This window comes from Clytia hemisphaerica, unplaced genomic scaffold, assembly GCF_902728285.1.
Source record: "Clytia hemisphaerica strain Z4C2 unplaced genomic scaffold, Clytia hemisphaerica genome assembly, whole genome shotgun sequence".
Taxonomy (NCBI): domain Eukaryota; kingdom Metazoa; phylum Cnidaria; class Hydrozoa; order Leptothecata; family Clytiidae; genus Clytia; species Clytia hemisphaerica.
In genome coordinates this window covers 1,845,301-1,855,553 of record NW_027103359.1, presented here as the reverse complement: position 1 = coordinate 1,855,553, position 10,253 = coordinate 1,845,301, and the positions used below count along the sequence as shown (strand labels likewise).

Sequence of the window (10,253 nt, the reverse complement as noted above, 5' to 3'; positions counted from 1 at the left end):
ATGTGCACTTTAGTACTGTGGAAGGTTAGAGGAATGTAAAAATTGTAAATTTTTTTCTTTCTTTTAAAGAGAATGCTTTAGATATTTAAACATTACATCAATGATGATTTTATGGATCTCTCCTGAAAATTTCGCAAAAAAATCATCTAGAGGAAAAGGAGTTCTTTACCTGTTTACCTACCGTTTCTCTACCGTTTCTCTGCTGGGTTTCCTTACGAGAATTTTACCTACCATTTTTTTATAGGAAAGAGTGAAGTTTCCTGCAGTCACTAAAAATAAAACAATGAAAAATTGTTTGGACCCGTGCCCGACTGCGCACTACTAAACGGTGTATTGGCAAAAAATATTCAAAATTCATGGAATTTTTGACAAAAATCTTCAATTTCAAAGGAACTTTCTATGTCAGAATTTCGGTCCATTTTTAGACAGTTTGACAGAAATTGGAGAAAAAATTGGCAGAATACAGAGTCAGGTACCACCTGACCTCCCCCCCTCGTTTCAATTGTATTAGATTTTATTCGCTTTCATACATACTTACAAAGTTTACAGAGCCAGATGTTCCTTAAAAATTTTGATTCAACACCACAACACTTAGCATGAGATCGCCTTTCGCAGTTAGGACAAAAATGAAAAGTTTTAACCGTTATTTTTTTCTTCAGATACTTCAGATTTTGTTGAAAGTTCTTGTTTGAGATTATCAACTTCCGTTTTGAGTGATAAGTTTTTGTTTTTGTAATTCAATCAAAATATCATCTTTCATTTCTTATTAATGTCATACCTTTCATCTCGTAAAAAATCATTTCAAGTGTGAAGTAACAAAATAATCTTTAGAGTCCTTAAGTGGACCTGATTTAGCATTTCAGGAGGGAAAAAAACAAATTTTCAATCGATTATATATCTTTATTTTAAAAGAGACTTTAAAAACCCACTGAGATTTTTTGAGGCTATGAAATAGACTTATGGGGAAGTCTTACTGAAAGTTTTGAAAAAATCTGTTGCCGCTGCAAAAAGATACGCCATCTTGAATTTTGTTCTAAATCCACCAAATTAATAGCAACTTTTTCGGCTATTTTTGACATGGGCGTAAAGATAGAAATTCTAAAAATGTTGTTATTGTGGCCAAAACCCACTAATTAACCACTCCAGGTCAAAAGTTTGCTTCAAAAAAGTCAGGAGGATCATCAGCAGGCAGCTTAAAGTCCTTTCAAAACCATATTATGGTATATATGGAAAATTTGAAGCCTTCTACAGGAGATGCTAGAGATTTTCTAATCTTCTTTAATAAAAAACTATTAAGCTTTTAAATGTGGTCCCCAGAGAGTTTATGATTTTTGAGGGGTCAATTTTCGCTTAGTACATAGTAGCCTATCTTTGAGACACTGTATCTTCAAAACAACTTGAGATATCAAAGTGAAATTTTAAGGGTCTTATTTTCTTGTATGATGTATCATATGGTCCAAATTTGAGCAAAATCTAAGAGGGTGAGGCTATCACACTTTTTTTATTTTGAAGATTTAAAAAAAATGGCTCTTAATATTTGGTTCACGCATTCAAAAGTTATAAAGAAATTTTAAAAAATTTATCTTTCGAAATAGCGTCATTTTTGAAATATTTCGAAATATATTGGAAAATGAAAAAAAATAATACATTTTTGTTATCAAGTCAGTCTAATGGAAAATAATTTCCTTTTTTTTAGGAAGATGGTTTTGAAGACCACGCTGAAGATATTTTGAAGAACTATAAAGAATTCAGTGAAAAGAAACCGATCAACAAAGAAACAACCAGTACTCTGATTGGAGATTCAAAAGATACTGATGACAAAATCAAAAACTTGATCATGAAACAGCAGGAACAAGTTTCCACAGATTCTGATAAAAACGCCAAAGCAGGACGACTGGTTGACAATGAAATGAAAAAATTAGTTTTGAACCAATACAACAATAGAGGCGCTAGTGATGGAAGGTATTTTGATTTTTATTACATTGTTTTTTCACTAAAGGGGTCATGAACCAAAATTAAATTTGATGCTTGACATCCCTAGATGAAATTCTCTTAAATACTCTTTTTGCTTTAAAAACATACATATCAGGCTCGCATTATGCTGTCAAATATTGTTGTCAAAAAATAGAGCCATTGTTTGGGTGCCAAAAGTTGAGCCTGCATATGTTTATAAAATTTATGCCTATAAAAGGAAAAATGTACGGGAAATTACAGGCTCATTATGCTTAGCAAACTTTTATTTTCAGCCTCAAATTATGCTTGGTTATCATGGTTCCGAAAGTCTTTTTCAAAACTTCGTCAATTTTGGCTGATTTTTATTTTCACTTTCACTTTTTTATGATTTCATCCACACTCTGAAGGTGTACAGTATTCGATTCAAAACTACTTTCATTTTGTATTTTCTTTTAAAATCTATAAAAAATACCATACAAAGGAGATGCGTACTCTTAGGTTCCAAATAAACGGGGGGTTCGAATAAACGGGGGGGTTGGAAAATTTTCTAGATTTTAATAAACAGGGGGGACCTAATTGCCGGCGGGGTTGGAAATTGTACTTCTGAAACCCAAAAATAAGGTAAAATAAACCAGCTGCGCTGGAAGGTCGCCTAAATGGAATAGCTTTTTAAAGAGCTTAAAAGTTTGAAAAAAGTAAAAGACGAAAAGCTTAACAGTGTAACACGTGATTTGCGAATGTGCAAAATTGTTAAAAAGCAACGTGCTTTTATGATATTATTTTTGTCATCCCTAAAATATTAAAGGTTTTCAGAAAGTTATCATTTTTTAAAACTGACATTACAATCATGGACAAAAGGTTTGTAGACTTTTGCAATATTTGCAAAATACTTCAATATCGATCAAAGACAAGTTCCCAAGAGGTTCTGTGTGCTTTCCAAACCCATCCAAAGTCTTTCAAAGTCACCAATTGCAGTCTAACCACATGGGCTTGATAAACTGGCTTACACCAGTATCAAAACGCTGATTTTTTGCTTGTGGTTCCCTCAAAAGCAATTCAAAAGCAATGCAACGACTTCAAAAGTGTTATTCTTAACTTCCCTCCCTTTTCAGACACATTGAAGAGTCATTTTGCTCTATTTGTCATCATTTGTCTACAACCTTTTGTCCATGATTGTAGGGATATAGATGAAAATAGCCCAAATTTGTTCTGAAGGGATGAAAAAACCGTTTCAGTTAAGGACACATTCAAGTTATAGGGTTTGAGTTTGAAGACGGTCACTTAATCATATCATGTTTAACTTATATTAATGAATGTTTCTTGTTTGTACAATAAAAAATTGTTGCTAGAAAGTTTCAATAAATTGGGCTCTTCCAGAAAAAATCCGTTCATGGGGGGTGGAGGATGAATTGTCCAGGGGTGGGGTTATACCCCTGGACAAACATCAAATCAACCCCGTGGACACAAAAAATTACCCCTGGACATTGGAATTTACCCCCTGGACATTGCAATTTTTTGGTATTTTTTCAATACCCCTGGACAATTCAAATTCAAAAAATAATATATCATCCACCCCCCATGAACGGATTTTTTCTGGAAGAGCCCATTATTATAGTAAATCTAATAATACAGTTAAAGTATTCTTAACAAAAGTAAAGACTTTGGAGGGAATTTAATATGGCTGCGAGCTTTGAAAAATTAAATTTGACGGGAAGTTATTTGCCTTAAAATAGATAACATTTGAGGAAGAGAAAACAATAATCTAAATTTGGCGGCGGATGGCAGTAAAAGTTACATGTGGATGATTTCGGCCCAATCCACCAAATTAAATTTCCGCTAAATTTAATTTTCAAGTTAACCACCAAATTAAAAGGACCCTCCCGGCGCTCCAGAAACTTTCGGAGTTTTCAAGAGCAGCTAAAAAAACACTATTTTCATCTCCGGAAAGTTACTCTTAACACAGCTCCAGAGTTCCAGTGTAGATCAATTGCCGAAATAGGAGAAAAATGACACTTTTTACTCCGGACGTTTCTGGAGTGCTGGGAGGGTCCTAAATTGAATTCCCTCTGAAAAAACTTTTTCGGCCATCCACCAAATTAAATTCCTGCCAAAATTTCTTCTTTTAATGTAGGTGCAATGTCACGTTGTGTAATCAAAACTGCAGTAAATATCTTAATAACTCCATGTTTCAATGGATGCAAGGGGAACAACAATAATAATCAAAAGGGCCATTCCAGAGAAAGGATACGTAACGTCACTCTCATTTTTGACTAAATGCCAGTAGTCCCCTACATAGAGACTGTTGTTCAGCTGGTGGGCATAGACTCCAATAATTTCAGTTGACAACTGGACAATATCTTGAAATGGCCCAAAAATTGTGCCCGAAATAAAAGAAATGGTAAACTGGCTGCCAAACAGCCGACAGTTGTGTACATGTTTGTTCAAGAAATTTCAAGTCAATACTTTCAATGGTTACACTTGTCTTGGAACGGTGAATCGTCAATCAAATCTTGCTTTAGCGTTTAGGTGATAAATGTTCTTTTCCTGCTTCACTTTAAATCTGCTAATTGTAGCTAAGGTACATTGGTAAGGTTGCCATATATGCAGTGATTGATCTTGGATGGGACATGCTATCAACTGTTATCATAGATTTCGAGTAATTGAAACAATAATAAACTTCTTGTTATCTAGTCTATCTTATTTTTCTTGTCAACACAAACACATCCATCTTCCAAGTCCAAGCAAAACCAAATGTTTTAACATCTCAAAAGTGATTCTAGTGAAAGGAGGTTTGTTTTCAACAACATCACGAGTGTGGTAGTTTGAATGGAATAATATCAATGAAGAACCATAAATTTCAATTTCAATTTTGAAGAATCCTTATTGTAGTTGTAGATTTAAAATCTACATCAAGAATTATCTTGCTGTTTGCACTTGCAGTAGAAACTTTTGACAAACTTTCACGAGACTTTTAATTATCTCCGTTATTTAGATTTCATAAAACAAGTGCGCTAACTACTACGGAGCTAATTAGAATCTATACACCGCAAATACTGTCCGATAAGTTTGCGTGGCGTAATATAACAGAGATAAAACGGCTTATGCAAGAATTTACGCGGGAAATAATTTCCCGATTCACTGAACATTTAATTCCGAATCGGGCGACCAAACTTTCACAAAAAAAGTCTTATGGAGAAAACACCGAATTTAAAGGTCTCCTTCACTTGCGTGAGGCGACCAAATAGGCTAAAATCACGCTATTTAGAGCAAAATAAGGGGCCTTCTCTTTAACAGCTGAAAATATTCTTAGAGATTAATAAACGGGGGGTCCTAATAAGGTCCGGGGGGTTGGAAAATTTTCGAAAAATTAACAAGCGGGGGGGCCCGTTTATTTGGAACCTAAGAGTAAACACAAATGTATTATTTGAATGATGAATTTTCTAAGCTTCGAACTATGCTTATCATTATTTGTATTTTTTTGCAAATTTGAGCCTCAGTTTGCTTAAACGTTATGCTTTCTAATAAAAGAGTGTATTTGAATCACAAAAAATTGTAGAATTTGATTAATGATTACACAGTATCGAATAATCCTGTCGGGGGGGATTATTGTGATAATATTGTTAATACATTGAAACAGCAGAGAGTGACAGTTCCCCATAATATTTTATGTGTGTCTTGTTATCGCTTCAAATTTGAATTTTAGCTTTTGTTTGTGTTTCAGTGACGATTCTGATGGTGAATCGGCAGCAATGCCTTCAGGTACCTTTTTACAGTTTTCTATAAAGTTTAATGTTGACGCTCTCTAATTCCACGTTCTACTATTCAATACGCTCTAGTATTTGATAATATTGAAAGTCACGGTCAACAAGAAACTCTCATAAGCGATGCTCTACTATTGGATACGCTCTTTTATAAGTTTTGTTCAATAAAGCTCTTTTTTTGTCTTGGCGGAACAAAAGATTTTTCTCAAGCAAATTCTCGTCAATATGTTTTGTATTTTTTGATTCCAAACCAATATAACCTCTTTTCTGAATGTTGAATGGAAGCAATCATCTAAGAACTGGAAAGCAGTCAAGCTAATTTTAAACGAATTCATTGACCGGTTTAATCTATTTATTCCTCCAATTTTTGCTTTCTCAGGTTTTCAAAATGTGAACGCTGAATCGGTAGTGAGAAAACAGCAAGAGCAACGTGACAAGGCGAAAAAAGCCAGCGACGAGAAGAAAGTGCGTGATAAATTAAACCGTGATGTGCAAAAACAGAAGAAAGACGATCGGAAAGAGAAAGAAAAACAACGAACGCAAAAAGGGGAACGTCGCAAGTGATGAATAAGAAAGAGCTGATTTTAAAGGAGAGACTTTTTGAGAAAATAGTCGGGATGAAGGAGAAAGCTAAGAGACGCTTCAGTTTCAGTAATTGATTATTGCCACGAGAACTGCATACAAGTGGAAAACTCTTCCAAAGTTTGTCTGGTATGTACCTCGCACACTTGTAATTTTTAATGGTCTCCTGAGATTTTGTTGGCTTCTGATCGATCCAAGGTGAATAACCTTTAACATTTTGATATGAAACATTCTGGTACAAAGTTTGCATAAAATTGGTATGATTATATTTGTTGTATCGAAACTACTGATTTTGCGGTATAAACTTTAGTTTTGCAAGTTGATATTGTAAGGTGAACTTATAAGAAGCTTTTAGCTTAAAAATTAGCATACGACTTTTCTCTTATGTGTGGTGCTACTGAAATGCACAGGTGTGTCTCCTTATGATCGACATTAATAATATTCATACTGTTCAACAAAAAGTCAAACGTCTTAGGAAGATATTTTCGAGCAATATTATACTCTTTCAATAAAAGACACTTAGAAATTTAAAAAATAATTTAAAACTTTCTTGAAAATACAGAAAATGAAAAGTAATTCAGAACTTTTCATATTCTTCATTTGTATTGATAGCTTTCATATATATTCTGAACCTTGCTGATACAAATATATAATTTCCAATACTTTTCTTTGATTAGTTACAGACCGTCTTATGTATAAATCAATATCAATTGACAGAAAATGCCTAATAATGTTCAGGTTTAAAGTTGAAACTAATTTGAATTCTGTCGACGGCAGTTGCATGAAAGACAATTTTTGTTAGAATATTCAAATTTCTAGATTTTATTTATAATATTTTGTTACTGAAAAGATTTTTATTTTTAATTCTTGAAATATGAAAACTTTCAAATAACCGCAGTGAATTGGAATATCTTATGGTATTTTCACATTTAGGTATCAGTGTCACCCACAGATATCTGTAAAGCCCGAAGGGCTAGATTTGCGGCTTTTATCAAAAAGTGAAGCTCATCTTTGGAAGGATTTCCTACCAGAGTCACGTGACTAAAATATGCAATTTCACCGGTTTGAGGGATGTGAAATCGCGTTTGTCGCCTACGTTTTTTGATCTCGCGCTCCGAAAACAATTAAAATGCTAGATCCTATCCATCGGCACGAAATTTAAAAAGTCAAATTTTTGCTTCACTTTTTTTTTGCTGGAGAAAGCTTAAAGTTGCAAATCTAGCCCTTCGGGCTTAGATATCTGTGGTGTCACCCCCTAGCGGAGGGGCAAAAAGTGTACGTTCCTCTTTGTTTTGACGAAAAAAAAATGCTCATTGTTTGTTCCATTAAAGGCAATAGACCTTATCGGAGTTTTTGATTTTTCTAAAGAAGCGATGCATTGTGGGATTGTTTCGGGAGTATAACAATAGAAATCTCTTAGGAATTCCTATTGCAATACTCCCGAAACAATCCCACAATGCATCGCTTTTTAGAAAAATCAACAAGAGCCGCAAAGATGCGGATAAATATTTCCTTTACAAATGATAAAATAATTATTTATGTCCTCAAAAGATTTCAAAGTGCTTTATCTCAGACAACATCAAGCAACACAAGTCCCCAAGAATTTCAAAATTCGTTTATGTAATTGCTAGTATTTCCAGGATTATTCCTAAGATGACGAAGGTTCAAACCTACGGATTACGGAGTATATCCAAGCTGAACTCGACTGAGAATATAACAATACAGTAACCAAATTGGCTAGACAACCTTTAATTTTTGTTACTCTCGGGTACCTAATAGCCGCCCCATCCCCGCTAATTTATTTTTCGAAGATTTTCCACCCTGAACATTCTTATTCCAACCCCCCCGCCCCCCATTATAATTTTTGGGAAAATGTTTTTGAAAGTCCCTTTTTGCCAATTCTGCTGTTATAGACCTTTTTTCAAGAGGGACGTCATGTTGAATTTTGTATTCAGCCATAAAAACAATGATAGAGCCATGATAATTACTGTACTGTATATGTATACTTAGCATGGTTTATCATTTTTTCTGCTGGACTACATAATTATTCAACAGGGTGGCCTCTTTGAAAAAAGGTTTTAGCCCTTTAAAAAATTTGCCACCAGGACATTTTTATTCCAACCCCCCCCCCCGCTTATTCCCAATTCCAATCCCCCCGGCTATTAGGTACCCGAGCGAGTGGACTAAGTCCTCACCCGTCGCACCTGCTGAGTAGAGTGTTGTGTTATTGAACACATCAAAAGGCCTTGGGATAGTGCATAATTATTCATTTTATTTTTAAGCGTTATTGCCAGAAATTAGCCAAAAGGGGAAAATAAATGAAAGAATGACAAAAGGAAAAAAGGTTCATGCCAGGCCAGGAAATCACTTGAAAAAATTGTCAATGAGAACACGTTTTCATTTTAAATCATAGTGGAAGAAAATGTCAAGTTTTAAACGCACATGAAAAATATATATTCATAACAAATGTTTCCATCTTTAAATGTACGTGTAGAATCTCCAATTTAAAGTTTCCCCGTATTCAACGCGTATTGAAGAAATAATCAGCAAAAGTTTTCCATTGTTTAAATGCACATGTAAGAATCCCAAATTTATAACAAAAGTTCAACCTTTGCCTTTAAAACGCACGTGGAAACCAATCTACAATCACAACCAAAGTTTTCCACATTTAAATTCAGGGGAAGAAAATCTCCAAATTCCAACAAAGTTTCCCCGTTTAAAATGCACGTGGAAAAAATCTCCACAACCAAAGTTACTTATACATGCATGGGGAGAAAATCTCCAAGTACCAAGTTCAAGACAATGATTCCAATTGTTTAATTCCATATTCAATACAATCAAAATTTTAAGAGCTAACATTTTTCATATTCGCCAAGGTGTTCCGGTTATATCAGCTTAAAAAGTTTGAAATTACAGTTCTGTGAACCGCAACCAGAATTTTCCCCACAAAAAGAGTTTTCACCAACTGTCACTAACCCGTTCATTCATTTTGTAGATAAAAACACCAAGGGAAATTCAATCATTAACCAGTCAATTTTGCTCCATGTTTAAATTTTTAGCTCAAACCTAGCTAAATCATAGTTCATCACCAACCATATCGCCATCTGACCATTGGCATTGCGCATTGGGTGGTACATACCATAAAAGTGAGTTCAAACTTTTTTGATGTCGCAAGTATTTTTTTCAGGTATAACATGGTCAGATTTATCCACAATATCACTTTAGGTAAATATACAGGCATGAAGTTAGCTTGTTGTGAAAAACATGAAAGTTGACAAAATGTCTTGTAGTGAGGTCTGTTAGCACATAAAAACGTAAGAATACTTCAGATGGTGATTAAAGCATGAAATTTGGCACAAATGATCCTTAGAGGGTCTAAATCTTAATTTTAAACAGTAACACCAAATTTTGCCACCTGGCCACCTGTCAGATGACGTCATCAGGTGGCTTAGCAAAAATTTATTTTTTTGAAAATATTTAAAATCTGATGGTATCAGCGGAAAGAGCATGAAATGCTGATGAAACGAGTATAAACATGCCTTCAAAATCTTCCTATCAAAAGTTATGAAAGTTTAAAGTTTTGTGATGACGTCATAAAGCCTTTCCAAAAACCTAAAATCCCGTACTAACGGAACTATTGACCCAAATTTAGTGTTTTTATACATGAATCCATGTCAAAATTCGAAGTTCCATCTGATGCTTGGGTCTAAACAACACAGGAAGGCTAAAACCATCAAAAAAATTAGTTGGTTGTACAGTGTTCCTGAAGGGAGAACCTGCGTTGATTTGCCTTGTAAAAGCTCAAAATCTAAGTTTTAGTATTCTGTAGGATTTAAAGCTTTTAATTTTGAACATCAGAATCGGAAAAGCAATGAATTTGATATGATTTCATGTATAATTAACATGAAATTTGGTCAATTTGTACCAAAATTACGAGGTTTTAAGTTTTGCCTGGAA

General features: G+C 34.3%; 1 protein-coding gene across 1 annotated transcript; it reads left to right on the top strand.

The window, feature by feature from the left end:
• LOC136821760 (coiled-coil domain-containing protein 43-like) lies at positions 1–6,401 on the top strand. The gene is made up of 4 exons (XM_067077977.1): positions 1–24; positions 1,697–1,962; positions 5,675–5,712; positions 6,094–6,401. Exons 1-4 carry the CDS (start codon positions 1–3, stop codon positions 6,276–6,278), a joined length of 513 nt encoding a protein of 170 aa, XP_066934078.1. The 3' UTR covers positions 6,279–6,401.
• The last annotated feature ends 3,852 nt before the right edge of the window (positions 6,402–10,253 follow it).

Bases quoted from the DNA above. Each gene is read 5' to 3' on its own strand.
- LOC136821760 (XM_067077977.1), top strand. From the start codon at position 1: ATGTGCACTTTAGTACTGTGGAAG. The intron at 25-1,696 runs GTTAGAGGAATG...CCTTTTTTTTAG, and splicing joins GCACTTTAGTACTGTGGAAG to GAAGATGGTTTTGAAGACCA. The intron at 1,963-5,674 runs GTATTTTGATTT...TTTGTGTTTCAG, and splicing joins AGAGGCGCTAGTGATGGAAG to TGACGATTCTGATGGTGAAT.